Raw genomic sequence first — 15,812 nt, 5'->3', positions numbered from 1 at the left:
TTTTGTATTTTAGTAGAGATATTATATGATACACTTGCTTTGTTTACCAAATAATGTGAATCTAATTGGATTTGCATTTTAAACATTAAAGTAAAAAAAAATTTTTTTTCACATATTAAGGTTTTAGTTATGATATTCCCAAAATAATTCTGTAGAAATCTGCAGATTTTAACCAAAATTCTCTGCAGATATAGCAAAAAACGTCCACATTCCGTCTGGCCTAACCATAAGTTGACCATACTCAAAAATAGTGGAGAAACCTACATATTGTGACTTGGAACCGTTTAGTTGACTTAATTTTGTAATAATGCACATAGTTCATTCATTTAACTATTTTAAGGCTACGGGGTTTACTCACTTTAAATAAAAACTAACTAATTGTTTTCAAAGCAATGGGTTTACTCCAATTTTTTTTGTTTTACATTGTCAACTAATCGTTTTTTACTGTTCACATGATTCAATTGGTTTCGTGTTCACACTGTTTCTACACAAATGAAGATGCTGCAAGGTGATATATTTCTTGTACCTGCATTGAACTCTGCAAAAATGAAAAGAAAAGTATATATGCTTGAGCATACAGTGTGTTTATGGTGGTATCTTGTAATATTGTGTCCTGTTATTGGTTTGTATGGAAGTCTTTGGGCTGTGTTGTATTCATTTTTCAGTTAAAAAGTTCTAAGCAGTCCTGTCTGACTTGTTTCATGCACACTAAATGGCTTTGCATGACTAAACAAAAAGTGTCAATGCGAGTGTGCAAACCGACACAATAAATATATTAAATAATTAATAAACATTTTGAAAAGCACTCACGATAAGCAAATGTCATCCCAGTGTACTCAATCGTACAGGTTGAGATGACAGCATTTACACTTATTCAGATTACCTGCACCAATAGAGCTTTCATACGAGATTTTGATTTAATTGAGCCAAACCGGCCAAATTATACCTCAGTTCTCTTTGTTTGGTCAATATGCGGATAGAGAGCCATTTTGTCAACTCTCAATCCATTTGTTTAGCACAGATGTCAGCATTTAACCGTATTCAAACAAACCCAAGTTTGTTTTAATTGAATCAAACCTCCCAAGTGTGAACGCGTTCCTAGCCACAAAAACATGCAATGTTTATCTTTTGAAAACCGTGTGATCTTGCTTTAGAAATTGTTGTACATTTTATGCACAGAGGTTTGACTATTGAGAGTATAAAAAGTCCAACAGAGAAATTACACTAAGTAATCCAAAACATAGTCGTTCACCTATTCATAAATCTTATCATACAGCAGTTTGCAAGTGACACGCAAAGCCTGATTAGCTTCTTTTGGAAATATTGTCATTGGCACAGAAAAGACATACAAACTAACTAGCCAAGTAGCTTTTTTTCTTTTTTTTTTAACTTAATTTGGTTTGATATCAGCGTTTTTTGTGTGAATCCGAGCCATATTACCTCATTTCATTAATAATGCTAATAAATGATGGTAAAATGATGTGGTTTACAGCCCAATATTTGAGCTTCAAGTCTAATTATAGCATACAACTTTCTGACCACTACCAGCTTTTTTCTCCAGCTCAACATACCCACCCTCTGAAACAAGAGATGGGGGGCGTCCCATTGGGTAGTAGGGGGTCAACATGAAAAAACAATCCAGAAAACTAGTCCAGACGTCTTCTGATCATCTTATTTGTGCTGAAATGTGTGCATTTACAGCTCATTTTCTGCACTTACACAGAGTTTTTACACGGTGGCTAATGACAAGCCAGGTGCCACCTCTTTGTTTGAGTACAGTAGCCTTGCTAGCCTAGTAATTAGGATGCACAAAATCACCAAGTTCTTTCTCCTGAGAAAGGCAGTATCTTGTCACAACCCTCATTTGGCTGAAACTTTCGAGACTGAACTGGAGAAGTTCTGCCCGAGCGAGTCCCGACTAAACGCTAGAGCAGCCCCCGTCTGTTTTTGACATTTATCAGCGTTCTTGCTGCGGAGCAGACGCACACACACTTCTTGCGTTGCTGGCAAATCCCACAGCTTTTGGGGGAAAGAGCGGAAATATTTGGCCTCGCAAAACCGCCCGAAACCAGTGGTAACGTACAAACGACTCTCTCCTCTCTTTCAGCTCTCACCCTCAGTAATGTCGTAAAACACTTTTTGTGCAACACTAATTGTTTTCTTTTTTCCTTCTACGGGGTGCATGTCACATTATTAAGGGCTTTATAGATTTAAACTTCTCTTTGCATGCACTTTGGAACTTCTCTGCTAAACACTGACGACAAACGTCTTGGGAAATAGTCGCCGGAGCACAGCTGCAGGACTGTAAAAGTGCTTACGGCTTTACTGTACCTGGTTTTCATTACAGCGTTGAGAGAGGGAGACCCTGAATCATGCTACGCCCCTCCAGGATGTTTTTACTCGCAGCAGTATATTTCGCCCCTCTCGTTCTTTGTCTAAAGCTGTTGGTTTTTATAGATTCTTTCCATCTGAGCCTGGTCATCCTAAAGAGCTTAATTAAACCCCCCTTTTTTCCCCTCCATCCCACCGCAGCTCTGATTTAATGCTAACCGTATGACTTTGCCTGAGGGTCAGATTGACGTTTGTAGACGCCTTCTGTAGCATATCTGCATTGCTCAGCTGTTGATTTTACTCTTGTTTCCCATTACTGTAAGTCCGGGTAATCTGTGTTGTCATCTTTTCCTCTTTAGGCTTGGCATTTCTTCTGCAAGAACTTCAAACTGGGTGGAAGTATAAACTGAAACAGGCAGTTTTGCTGCAAATCATTGAAATGTATTTGTATTTTAACAAGTTTAAAGTTTTTAATGCAGCTTCAAGAGTTTGTTCGCAATAAAATATCAACCATTCAATTACCATTCTGCTATTTATTTTTGAACTATTAAATATGTTCAAAATGTAGACAGATTGTACATATTTGACATGTAGACAATATTTGACAAATTATTTCTACATAAGGTTGAAATAAGTTGTGTATAATTATTTTGAAAGTTCCTCCACTGACACATTTTATTAAGGAACATTATCTTCAAAGTAATTTTTTAAAAGTTGAGAAGAGGGTAAAGTTTTCAAAATTAGTGATGGTTTTTAAGATTTTAAAGAAAACAGTCCCAAAATATTTTCTTAATTATGTTTTAGTCAGCGAGGTGCACAGTCATTCTACAAGAGCATGCAGCAGGGATATTTACCCATACAGATTCTAGAGTGAATCAGGTAGAAATTATTTTTTGTTTACGAGCTCTGCTGTTTGGAATATTTTGCCCACCATTTTTAAAGAGATTCAAATTGAGAGTGTTTTTAGAAGGGAAATTAAAAAGTGGTTGTTTAAAAGTTGAAGTTTTTTGCTGTGCCGAGTTGCTGAGCTGTTGATGTTTGCAATCCACTAATGATTTGCTCGTCCATTTTTTAAGAATATTCGAGGACCACAATGGAAATAAGCCTGCAAATTTTTTGTGTATTTTATCCTCGACAGTTTTTAAAATATATATGAGTTAGTCTAACTGGACTTGTTTGTATATTTTTTGGTAAAATTGTCAAATAAAATCAATCAATCAATCAATTAATCAATCAAATCATTACCATTCCACAAATTAATACATTAAGAATTTCATCGCATTAGAGAATTTGTAACAAGTTTCACGTTTTGAGATCTGTAGTTTCAGTTATTGCATCATAAATAAGTTAAATGTATACTTAAAATCATAACTATTAATTTTCTGCACTTGGAGTCATTAACATTCCATTAAAATTGCCTTAAAAATTTCTCAAATCTCTGAATTTTGATGACCAACCACTTCATCAAACTATTAATCATCTCTTTCAGACATCTGACTCCTAATGTGTTGAAAACTGTTGCATTTGAATGTACCTAGAATTTTAATGATGTTGATTGTTTGGACGCACCAACATCCAAAAAAAACTTTTCAGCCAAGTCTTACAAATTATAGGATCTAAATGCCTGTTTTATGAGCTAAATTATGGCTGCTACAAACTGAGCTGATTGAACTGACTATAAACACTATTAATAAAACTTGAAAAGCATAATAAATAGCAATATGTGCGCACAAAAAGCCTTTACTGGAACGTTTTAGATCATTTAACATGGCACACAGGAATATCTGGAGCCACTGACGTGATGACGTTACTGTTATAAACCTTTTGAAAGAATTGTGTAAATGAGTCGTAGTTCCCATTGCTACAACCTGAGATTGAATGTAATCAAGACCAAGTCTGTCCTTAATAAAATCTGTGCTATGATTGTTATATTTAAACATAATACTTAAAACCTCCTGCAGTCTTCTAAACACCACCCATCGCTCACCTAAATGACAGTTTTACTCTCTTACAGTAAAGGTGTTCAAGGCTACTCTCCTTCAAAGCCGTCTAGCTTTCCAGGGTCAAGCTGTTAGAGGCTGGATCACCTGTAATGCCGTAACTTATCATTATGGAAATGTGTGCGCAGACAGTATGCATTAACAGAGTTATATGAAGGAACACGTAGCACTGAGATGCCTCTGTGTTTGATCCCGCAGGGTTCAGTCATGAGACCAAACCTGATTCTGGCAATGTCACTGCTGGCCTGTCTAACCTTCAGCCTCGCGAATGAACAGAGACGTCCCTTGGTGCAAGGTAAAAGACGAGGTGTCGGACCCAAGCGTGCCAGAAAGCAGACGTCAAATATCAGTTTGCAGCAGGGAAGAACGCCAGAAAGTAATGGACAGGACAGATCCGTTTTCATGGAGTCTTACAAGAAAACGAAGGAGCCGAAGCCAAACTTCGAAGTGACTGCAGGTCAGTGTTGGGAAAGCTACTTTGAGACTGTAGTTTGTCAAGTTGTCAGAACTTAGAGAGAATATGGCAAAACTTTAACAAGAAACAGCTGATGCCAAATTCTGTTGTGTTCATAAAGATTTTTCATGTAGAAATCCAATGTGCTTGTATGCCTTTCATTGAAAATTTGATACTTACACTACCTTTTTGTGACGTAGAGTATTGCAAAACAAAACAGAAGTCCGATTGGAATCCAATTAGTGATATTATTAAGTCAAAATGTGCTTAAAAGGGACAGTTCACTTAAGAATGCAAATTTTGTCATTATTTACTCACCCTTGACTTCTTCCAAACCAGTTGAAGGAGATATACTGAACAATGTTGGAACCTGTAAACCTTGACATCCATAGTTGGAAAAACAAATGCTATGGAAGTCAACGGTTACAAGATGTTTGGCCAGTGGAGAAACAACTGAGTCTGGTTTCTCTCAAGGTTTTTTAATTATTCACTTTCGCCATTTGGTGAAGTTTTTTCCTTGCCGCTGTCACCATTAGCTTGTATGGTTCGGGATCTGTGGAGCTGCGCATCGATGGATTTGCTATTTAGTGTTTGGACTCTCAGTAGTGATTATTAAACCACACTGAACTGAGCTAAACTGAACTGAACTTAAACTCTGAAAACTGAACCACACTGTTTCAATTTACTATGATCTTTTATATGAAGCTGCTTTGACACAATCTACATTGTAAAAGCGCTATACAAATAAAGGTGAATTGAATTGAATTACAATTTTCCAGCACTTTGGAAGTCAAGGGTGACAAAATAATTTCAATTTTTGGGTGAACTTTAAGCCAAATAGTTGTTTCCTTAAATATAGCAGATGTTGTGAATGCATATCTGTTCCTTTTACTGCTTAGAAAATGCATAGAAATTCAAGTACGCGTTGAGAGTCTTCAACATGCCCTACAGAGTTTTGGAAGAGAGTGGTTAGTTTGTATGGTTTTAATACATGACCATTCTGGCCAGGGTGGTGAAGCTCAGGTCTGAACACTGACCACATGATTATACATTGGCAACATGTGACAGTGTGACCATGCAATTTCAAAACACGCAAACAACCGCCTGAACCAGAGCAAAATCATGAAATGTTTAGTGTTTAGCATTAAGGTCAATGACAGATCTGTAATTCTTGCAAGTGAAAGACTAAAAAAAGAGGAAGAACACATAAAAACAAAAACACTACTTCCAAATAGACCAGTTTTATACTGTGTAGCTAATGTGTACACTTTTGACTGCTAGCATCTTTGTATGTTAATAAAGATAGGAACACCACTTATATCCCATGTAGAAAACAGTATTGCAGTGGGCTGATATATTTAGCAATTTTATAGCCTTATAGCCTGGTTATCCACATGGGATAAAAACATTGCCAGATGGTAATTAACAAACAATTTAGCTTCCGAACAGCCCTGTAAATGCATACTGCGGGTTAAATCACTGACATGCTTTAATTATTTTAATTGCATATTTTAAAAACAATAATAATAATAATATACATAATAAAAGGAATAGCCTAGAAAGATTTTCAAGTTGTCACTGAAAAAAACAAAATGAGGTTGACACATAAACAAAATCACAGCAACTAATATCAAATGAGACACTGATTTCCAAGTTTATGTAGAAATCGATGGTCATAATTTTTAAGCGATGTGAATTTAATGTTTTTAAAGAAATGCACCACTTAAAAAAAAAAAAATAGGCAATAGGCAAAAAAGGTTGTTCCTGGAGATCTACCTTCTTGCAGAGTTCAGCATCCAATCCTGATCAAACACAGCTAAACCAACTAATGCTGCAGTCACATTAAAGTTTGTGCGTGCAAAATTATGTTGTATGGCGCTGCAAAAAGGGGCGGGATAAAACAAGATGTTTAGACATTTAAATAAGCAAGCGATTGGTCCATATTTTAAATTTCTGTCTAGAGAGGTCATGTTTGATCTTCGATTGGTCTCGCCCAGTCACATGATGCGATTTCACAGGTCAGAATTCACCAAGCTTGAACTGTCCAACGCAGCAAACTGCGAAACTTGTCACACAAGCTTGCGTTTTCGGTCTGATGCATTCCTGTGCGTATGAATGGAAGTATGGGGAGAAAAGTGCAGTGTGACCGCAGCTTAAGTAGGATCTAAAGGAGCACTTGGTAATTAAAGGCAGGTGCATTTGATCAATGTTGCAGTTAAACTTTGCAGGAAGTTAGATCTCCAGAAACAGGGTTGGGCACCCCTGGTCTAAAAAATAGCAACTTTTCATTTTCCATCAGCCTTAGTGCACAATGTAATTACAGAAGAGTCAGGATGTAAATAAGAAAATTATTCTAATTATTGAGCCACATGCTTATGCTCTAATCCGACAAATGCACCCACCAGAGCCAGAGATCGGTTTAAATGGTTTAATGAAGATGGTTTAAATCTAGGGGAGCTGTAAAATGAGCCTATTTTTTAAGGGGAGTGTTGCTTTAAGAGATGTTGCAGTAATCATATTTACATACTTTTTTCTTCTTTCTATAAATATTGTAGGAAAATCAGAGAACTGTGTATTTCGAGGTATAACCATGTACGATCAAACTGCATGGTCACCAAAACCATGCGTGAGTTGCCTGTGCTCTAAGGGTGAGGTCGTCTGTGACCAAATACTGTGTCCCACTCTACAGTGCCAGCTCAAATTTCAACCAATGGGAGAGTGCTGTCCAATTTGCATTGACCAAGGTTTGTAAAAACAGTGACATTACAAAACTGCATAGCACTAGCAAATTAATCTAATCTTTGCTTTTCTCTTGAACTCAGTTCTTGACGAATTTTCTGGTGACCCTCCCACTCCCAATGATCTAGCCGATCCCTATATCGAAATATCACACAACCGCAGAGACAAAGACAGGCTAAAAAAGGACGAAGAAGAACGCGTACGCAAAAAAGATGCTGAACGCAAGCAGAGGAAGAAGCAGAAGAAAGAAGAAGCTGAGAGACAGAAGAAGTTAAAAGAGGCGAAAGAAGCCAAAGAAAAAGAGGCAGAGCAAAGAAGGCTACGAGAAGAAGAAGAGGAGAAAGCGGCGGCAGAGGAGAGAAAGAAAAAGATGGAAGAGCAGCGACGGGCCGAGGAGGAAAGGGCACGTAGGCTAGAGATGGAGCAAAGAGAGATGATGAGGGCTTTGGAGGAAGCAGCCGAACGAGCCCAGGAAGGACTCAGAGGAGACGAGGCCACTGAAGATGAGGACATTGTTTGGTTAAGAGGGGATGTTTTTCAAATGTCACTAGTGCAACCAACTAAAGAAGCAAGTCCTTCTCTTCTACCACTCCCAGAGCCGAGCGAACCAGTCGAGGAGGACACTGAAACAGGCGAGGAAGGACCAGATGTCTTCGAAGAGGAATCTGAGATGGTCACCACATTGTTGCCTCCAGGTTGCACCATCTCTGATGTCATTGTGACTTGTGAAAATGCTAAACTGATGGGTATTCCTCCACTGTCCATCCCTGAGCTCAAATCACTCAACCTGCAGGGTGAGGAAGGCCTCGTAAACTCTTTTAGGTCGTAAATGGATACAGGCACTGCAATAGATCTTAGATCATTTACCTAAGACACATGCAAAAGATTAAGTCCGAATCAGATAAATCAGTACATATGCAAGTGTTTACAGAGTCCACGTCCATGTATACAGATCCCAGTGAGGCTGATTTTGATAACTTGTTATGCTTTATGAAATTACAGGGAACGAAATCAAAACCATCCCTGCTGGAGCCTTCAATGGCATTCCCAACCTAGAGTGGATAGACTTGGGGAAAAACAAGATTCATTCGTCTGGCATAGACCCACAAGCATTTAAAGTAAGTAACGGTACAAGGTGACTGCATGCTGCATTAAGGAACACATAAACACCCTTCTGGCGAGAAAAACATTTCGACCTCCCAAAACGATTCAACTGCAATTTTCCTGCCTAGTCAAATTTGCAATTGCTTGGATAAAAACCAATCATGTTCCACAGATATTTAGGATAAGACTAAATAGCTGACAATTGGTGCAAATATTGCAAATGCTCCAATCATTAGTTGCACCAGACTTGGTGTGAAATAACCTAAAAGCTCCCAAAATTTGCGTGTTTTCAATAATGTGATCTTGACAGTCTGCAGGGCTGCTGGCCAAGGTATCAAATGTCAGATCTTACATAATGTTGTTGGAATTCTTTTAACAGTCTGCTTAAAATGAAAAATAAAAGGTGTAAACAAGCCTATTCTGAGTGTGCATTTACTAGGGTAGTATAATACAAAAATTCCCTAACAGAACTTCATGTCTTCAAGCTGAACTTAAGCTGAGTTAGAGAAGCAAAATGTTTGTTCCATAACAGTTAGAAGCTGTGCAAAACAGTACCATCTGCAAACTTGCAGTGCTAAGCTACACACTTCTCCAATGTTTTGCTCTGTTTATAACCATACAGCACTTACAGAAGTTTCACAAATCCTACTCTAATATAAACACTGTGCCCACTTGTACTTGAAATTTGTAGCTCTGCTTTTTTGCAGACTGTCAAATAAAACAAAATTCCATGGCATGTGTTCAAGACAAACAACAGAGGGTCTGCTACGCTAGTCTTTCCTATTTTCACTGGGCACCAACCAGTCGAAACATGCACATCATCTTTTAAAAAGGTTTTGGAAATTCTATATATATAGCATACATACAGTTATACCCTACTTGAGTCAATTCATCAGTAAGCCTGGGATAGGAATATGGCATATGGTAAAAAATATTTCAAACATCTGCTTGTTCAGTTTGCCTAGGGAGTGATACCCATGCAGTCATAAGTGTTACAAATGAATGATTAGAGGTAATAAGTCCAGAAAACCAAAGTGGAAAACTTTCAGTGAAGCATTTGAAAGCATATTGTATTTGACCTTTATTTTTCGCACCTAAAGATTAATGGCGTGATTTTTATGTAACTTTCATTAAAGGGTCTTAAACTACTGTCTCGCTTGTACATGGATGGAAACCTTCTGGAACAAATTCCCACCGAACTCCCATCAACACTCCAGGAGCTAAAGATAAATGAGAACAATCTAAGAGAAATCGAAGAAAACAGCTTTGAAGGTAAAACGGTTATGCAAAATTGCTTTGTGTAAAAGGTTAGCGTAATTGCTATGTCTATAAAAATGCTGACATTTAATCAGCAAACACTAGCATGAAATGTTCCTTACCTAATGTTGTACTTTGAAAACACAATATTTTCACAAATTGCTTCATAATTCCTGGAAGGTCTCAGCAGTCTGGTTACTTTGGAAATGGAGGGGAACTTGCTCAGTGAAGGTAATGTGAATCCGCAGGCCTTTAAACCCCTCAAAGAGTTGAATTACCTTCGGCTAAACAGAAACCATTTCCGTACCATTCCTCAGGGCCTTCCAGAATCTCTACTGGTAAGTTTGATCAATAAATAAAGTAATCATTGACTCTGTCAAACATTATTGTTCATTTAACTACATACACGCTTGTGGGCTGGTTTTACAATACCTATGGGAAACCAGGTAGCAACTGTAAAACAGCAATCGTGGCAAACCAACACCACCAATGTACCACAGAGTAATTTGAAGCTGCTAAAGTCATGTTTATAGGTTATGTCAAGCAAGTAGAGTTCAGTAAAAACTGCACAATTTACTTCATCCTCTCCTTTCTGTTTAGGAGTTATACCTCGAAAACAATCTGATTGAAGACATCTCTGAAATGGCATTCAACCACACTACAAACATCAACGTTGTTGTGCTACGACATAATAAACTAGATGAGTCAGGTATTGCGCCTTTAGCCTGGATCAATAACAGGTGTGTCCTAACCATGAACAATAGTACTCAAATTAAGCAAAACAATGTTCCTTTCTGCTCTATGTTCTGCCAGAATTGTATAGTATGAATGAACAGAATTTGTTAAGAGCTGTCATTTCTACTTTAGTCCTTGGTTACACGACTGCTGCATGGATAGTATAAAATGTGGCAAAAAATACAGCAGTTTTCTGCAAAAGTGAAAACACTTATACTGCTTTTCTCTTTGTGTCCAAAAGGAACCTGGAATCTATAGATCTCTCGTATAACAACTTCTACCTGGTTCCATCCTTCCTGCCAAAGTCGCTGGTTCACCTGGTTTTGGTTGGGAATCAGATTGAGCGCATTCCTGGATACGTGTTCGCACACATGGAGCCTGGCCTGGAGTACCTCTACCTCTCTTACAACAAGCTAGACGGTGACGGCGTCGAGCCAGAGTCCTTCTTTGGCACCCTCAACACTATGACCGAACTCTGTCTAGACCATAACCACCTTATGGCTATTCCAATGGGAATTAATGAGATGACCACATTACATTTCCTACGACTTAACAACAACAAAATCAGGTATGCCGTTGGCCTCTTGCAGAGAGTCAAAATTTCCTGACACAATGATCTGACTAAATAAAAATAAAAATTAACCAAACACAAAAATATTTCCATTAAACAGGCTGTATGTAGAATTTCCATGTATTCATTTACTGGCAATGTTCGGACAGCTTGTAAAAAGCTTAAAAAACTAGACCTTACCCGAATTCCTGTGTTGTCTATGAAATCCTATAAACTGATTTTTATGTGAAGGACACTTTTGTTGGAAAAATCTGAATTTGACATTAGCACTAATCGATAGATGACACATGATACTAATGTTTCTACAATGTTTAAGAAAACCATGTTGTCGTAAAACTGACCATACCCAAACTGTAATATCACCAAAGCTCATAACAGGAGTGCAACATTGCTCAAAATTATTCAGCAGCTTATTGCAAGATTCACAGTGGCTCAGTGGTTAACACTGTCACCTCACTGCAAGAAGGTCGAGGGTTTGAGTCCTGGCTGGGCCAGCTGGCATTTCTTTGGCTTTCCTCTGGGTGCTGCGGTTTAACCCACAGCCCAAAGACATGCGATATAGGTGAATTGAATAAACTAAATTGGCCATAGTGTATGTGTGTGCATGTGAGAGTGTATGGGTGTTTCCCAGTACTGGGTTGCTGCTGGAAGGGCATCCAGTGGGTAAAACATATGCTGGATAAGCTGGAGGTTCATTCTGCTGTGGCGACCCTAGATTAATAAAAGGACTAAGCTGAAGGAAAATTAATGAATCAGTTTGTTGGAAACCAAGTCTTTTAATCCAGTCCTAGATTTTTCAACAAATCGCAACCAAAGCCACGCAGAAACATTTTATGAAATCTAAAAATTCTAATTATTGAAATTATTAAAAAAGTTAACATTAAGAACCTAAATTAGGCTTTGTTTACACGACAACAATGTAGCCAAAAACGCAAATGCTTTTTCTTTGCATTTTTAAAATGTTTCCTATTTACACGTTTTAAAAATGATCAGCCTTTACACATTTTGGCTACATCTACGCTAATCTAGATAAATGTGAAAACATTGTTTTTGTCTCAAAACGCTCCATGTACACTATCGTATTAAATTATTTTCTAAAAAAATCATGCACACTAAAAACATAATTCTTAGTCATTAATTTATTATGGAGGAACACAGGATTAAGACACTTTTATCAGACGTTTATTTACTTTCCATCTCTTTGAAACATGGCTAAATGTCAAAGAAAAATCACAGATTTTTTTTTTAAAATAGGCTGACAGTGAAGTAGAGTTGTTGCTGAGGCAATAAGGAACATGTACAAATTGAAATTAATGTTTGATAAGGCTGTTAAAAAAAACGGGCAGCATCCAAAACATCTGCCTACATGTCCACCGTGATAGCAAAATTGGTCACATGAATGCGTCACACAAGTAAAATTTTTGAATTTTCGAAACGCAGTCTCAGTCTTAACAAAAGGTCGAAACAAAAAGAAAACTATGCGTTTTAAATGAAAACATATTAGTGCGGACATGGCATTAAACAAAAAATCAGGTGAGCACATACAAAAATAAGGAAGTAAACGTTTTTGAAAATGTTATAGGTTGCACTATAACTGTTATGAACAGTCAAAACCATAACTTTTTTTGTGTAAATGACCCGTTGTCACTAAAACAAGGCTTCTGAATTCCACATTTCTACATTTACTTGCAGTAACAGTCAATGCAGTAATTGTACAGGACTTTACATATTATACATAAAGTCATAGAACTTTTTAGTCCTAGCTTAAGGAAACATTTTGTTTATAAAAACAAACAATTCAACTAGTATTTTTTTCATTGCAGTGAGATATCTGTGTGACTTTTATCCAACAGGCATGTACCAGAACAGGCCATCTGTGACCCCTTGAGTGAAGATGACTCTCATCTAGTCGCCGTTCGCCTCGAGAACAATTTCATTGACCCACGAAAAATCCCACCCACGGCTTTCTCCTGCGTCCGCTCCTACTCCAGTGTTGTTTTAAAGCCTCAGAGGATTAAGTAACTGGAATCTTATCTGCTATTATTATAAACCACTAAAGAAGTAAAAACAGATTTGAGTCCTGCGAAGATGCAGTTATCATGAATATTATTTTATGGGGGGGGTTCAAAAATGAAAACGCTACCAAACAATTCATACATTTGAATCTCTGTCTGGCATGTCTTGCTTTATTAGCTTTAATAAGCTTGAATTTGAAGTCTGATGAGACTGGACTTGATCACCGCCTCGAGGATCATGGCAGAACGCCCGCGTTTTTCTCCACCTGTCTAGACGTGTCTTTATAGAGTGCATGGATAAACTGTACAATACTTCAAGAGGGAAAAAAGTAACAGACTGTAACTTTATGAACTATATCGAGATGTATCTTATTCTTGTAATAACAGTATTAAGTTTGTCTGTCATATAGTGAAGAAAAACAGGATGCATGGCTTTTTCTTAAGTCTTCGTAAAAGAAAGCTGCCAACATCAACCTGCTTACATAATGCATTTTTCTACCAAGACAGAACCAATAAGGACGTTTACTACTGAATGAACTGTGACGCATAATGGAAGCATACCTACATGGTTCAAGTCATTTAAATGACCATGGATTTGTATTTGTGTAGTTTAGATTTCAATGTAGCATCAATAAAACCCATTTTCCTACATGTCTTGTAAGTCTTTTATTCACACCGCTGTTAATTTTAATGCGAGTTCAATTAAACTGAGACTTCCTAAATTTGATTCCTTTGTTAAAATAAGCCCGTTTAAAACATCTGCAATCTATAAACGTTACTGTGCTAATGGAAATGCAGCAGAATCACACTAATGACCTCAGTAAATGATCTGACTATGACATCATAGTCTTCAGCTCCTTCTAAGATTTTTCGAAGATATCGCTCTATTATGGCTAGTGAAACGGGAGATGATTACTGAAAAAATACCTCTGAGGGTGAACTTGGGATTTGATGACTTAAAAAAGTGAAAGAATAGACAAAAAACCCCTGAAGGGGATCTGCTCAGAAGCTTTCCATGCTTCAATGACTCATGTACGGGTCACATGCTTTTTATTTATTGTTATTTTGAGGGTAAATCAACAGCTGAAATGCCTACTCCTGGTGTCTGGACGCAGTTAAATGTTGCTCTATATTTAGAGAACAAGCAAAGATGTAGAAAGCCACCAATTAATCAAGATTCCTCAAGTGTTCAAAAGACCAAAACATTGCATTACAGCAAACGCAGAGCACAAATGATGAAGAAATTAACAAAAGACTAACAGGAATGGTATCGGTACTTTTTAAAAGCACATCCACACATTTCTATGGTTCCTAAACAAAAGAAATGCAAAAGCCTAAAGGTAAACCTAACTAGGAATGCATGGGCCGGTATAAGATTCTGACAGTATGTCTGGGTAAAAAACAAAAACTTTTTTCCCTTTTTGAATATAATATATTTTATTTTGAGAAATATTTAAAATATTTTGGAACAGTAAACATCCCAGCAGGAACAGGATGTCAACATGACGTCAGATTGAAGTTGTACTCCTATGTCGTGGGGACATTGCATTTTGCCTGAAAATACAAACTGGGTTGACATCAGAACCCAACGTCATGTCGAAGGCCCAAGCTAAAATCAACCCAATTTAAACGTCTAATTATGTTACAGCTTGCCATTGTGTGGACGTTACCACTATGACATCAGACGATGAATTTTGGTTCCCATACCTGACAAATAAATGTCAGTACTTGACATCAATATGACGTTGGGTTAAGATGTTGGCCCGATGTTGGATTTTGGTCACTTTCCAACACAACCTAAAATCAACCACATATCATTTGACATCATTATTGGACATTAAATTAACGTTGTCCTTAGACGCTGGCTAGACATTGAATTTGCGTCACCTGACATAATGGCATACATATAACCGGATATTAACGCCTAATATTGTGTGCCTGCTGGGATGTAAGGCTAAATACTTTGAATAAATCTTTAAATCAATCATTCTGCTGTCTTTATTTGTTTCAACACAGATTTCTGTACAATTTAAAATGGAATATTTGGATATTTTTCGGCTAGAGACACTGTTGTCCTAAAAGACAAAAACAAAAACAAAAAATAATAATAAAAATGATATGGCAGAAAATTTTAGCGGTTTTAAAACCTTGACTTTTCCAAACCACAATATACCTTGAAAACGGTTATTGTCTTATGTCTAAACCTAACATATTACATTTAAAGTGATTTAATCGAAGTAGACGCAGTTTTATTTAAAAACGTTTCATTAATTTTAAGTTTTAAATAGCACTTTACATAATGTACATTGTTTTAAACTAATTATACAGAAAAAAAGTTATTAACAATTTACCAATCAACCAATTTAATTAAACATTTTTCACCCCATAGTCTCATAAATTGTTTCAATTCAATCTATTCCTCTACCCAAACTCTATCCCTAAACCAAACCCTCACAGGAAACAATCTTTGTTCATTCTGTGGGATTTATGAGCCATTTGCCTCATGGGAACCAATCAAATATTCCCACAAGGTCAAAATTTCCTGGTATTGCTAGTTTTGTGTGGACATTTGGTCCCCACAATGTGAGGAATACAAGGTACACACA

General features: G+C 37.2%; 2 protein-coding genes across 3 annotated transcripts in view; one reads left to right on the top strand and one right to left on the bottom strand.

Annotated features, from left to right (window-relative positions):
• cenpp (centromere protein P) overlaps window positions 1–15,812 on the bottom strand; it is a 73,181-nt gene that overhangs the window by 9,488 nt on the left and 47,881 nt on the right.
• On the top strand, window positions 1,836–13,855 carry ecm2 (extracellular matrix protein 2, female organ and adipocyte specific). Of its 2 annotated transcripts, none has more exons than XR_015521702.1 (10): window positions 1,836–2,074; window positions 4,530–4,788; window positions 7,341–7,529; window positions 7,608–8,318; window positions 8,527–8,642; window positions 9,765–9,900; window positions 10,066–10,223; window positions 10,486–10,751; window positions 10,807–11,188; window positions 13,045–13,855. XR_015521702.1 is itself a non-coding variant. In XM_087303923.1 (10 exons), exons 2-10 carry the CDS (start codon window positions 4,539–4,541, stop codon window positions 13,211–13,213), a joined length of 2,196 nt encoding a protein of 731 aa, XP_087160049.1. In that variant the 5' UTR covers window positions 1,836–2,074; window positions 4,530–4,538; the 3' UTR covers window positions 13,214–13,855. The 2 variants fall into 2 exon arrangements, 1 of the variants encoding a protein (XP_087160049.1); XM_087303923.1 differs by having other exon boundaries at window positions 10,486–10,625; window positions 10,862–11,188.

The sequence above is a fragment of the Danio rerio genome, chromosome 22 (genome assembly GCF_052040795.2).
Source record: "Danio rerio strain M-AB ecotype USA chromosome 22, GRCz13ab, whole genome shotgun sequence".
Classification (NCBI taxonomy): Eukaryota; Metazoa; Chordata; class Actinopteri; order Cypriniformes; family Danionidae; genus Danio; species Danio rerio.
The sequence above is the reverse complement of the archived record's forward strand: the minus strand, read 5'-3'. Positions and strand labels throughout refer to the sequence as shown.

Bases quoted from the DNA above. Each gene is read 5' to 3' on its own strand.
- ecm2 (XM_087303923.1), top strand. From the start codon at position 4,539: ATGAGACCAAACCTGATTCTGGCAATGTCACTGCTGGCCTGTCTAACC. The intron at 4,789-7,340 runs GTCAGTGTTGGG...TAAATATTGTAG, and splicing joins AAACTTCGAAGTGACTGCAG to GAAAATCAGAGAACTGTGTA. The intron at 10,224-10,485 runs GTAAGTTTGATC...CTTTCTGTTTAG, and splicing joins GCCTTCCAGAATCTCTACTG to GAGTTATACCTCGAAAACAA.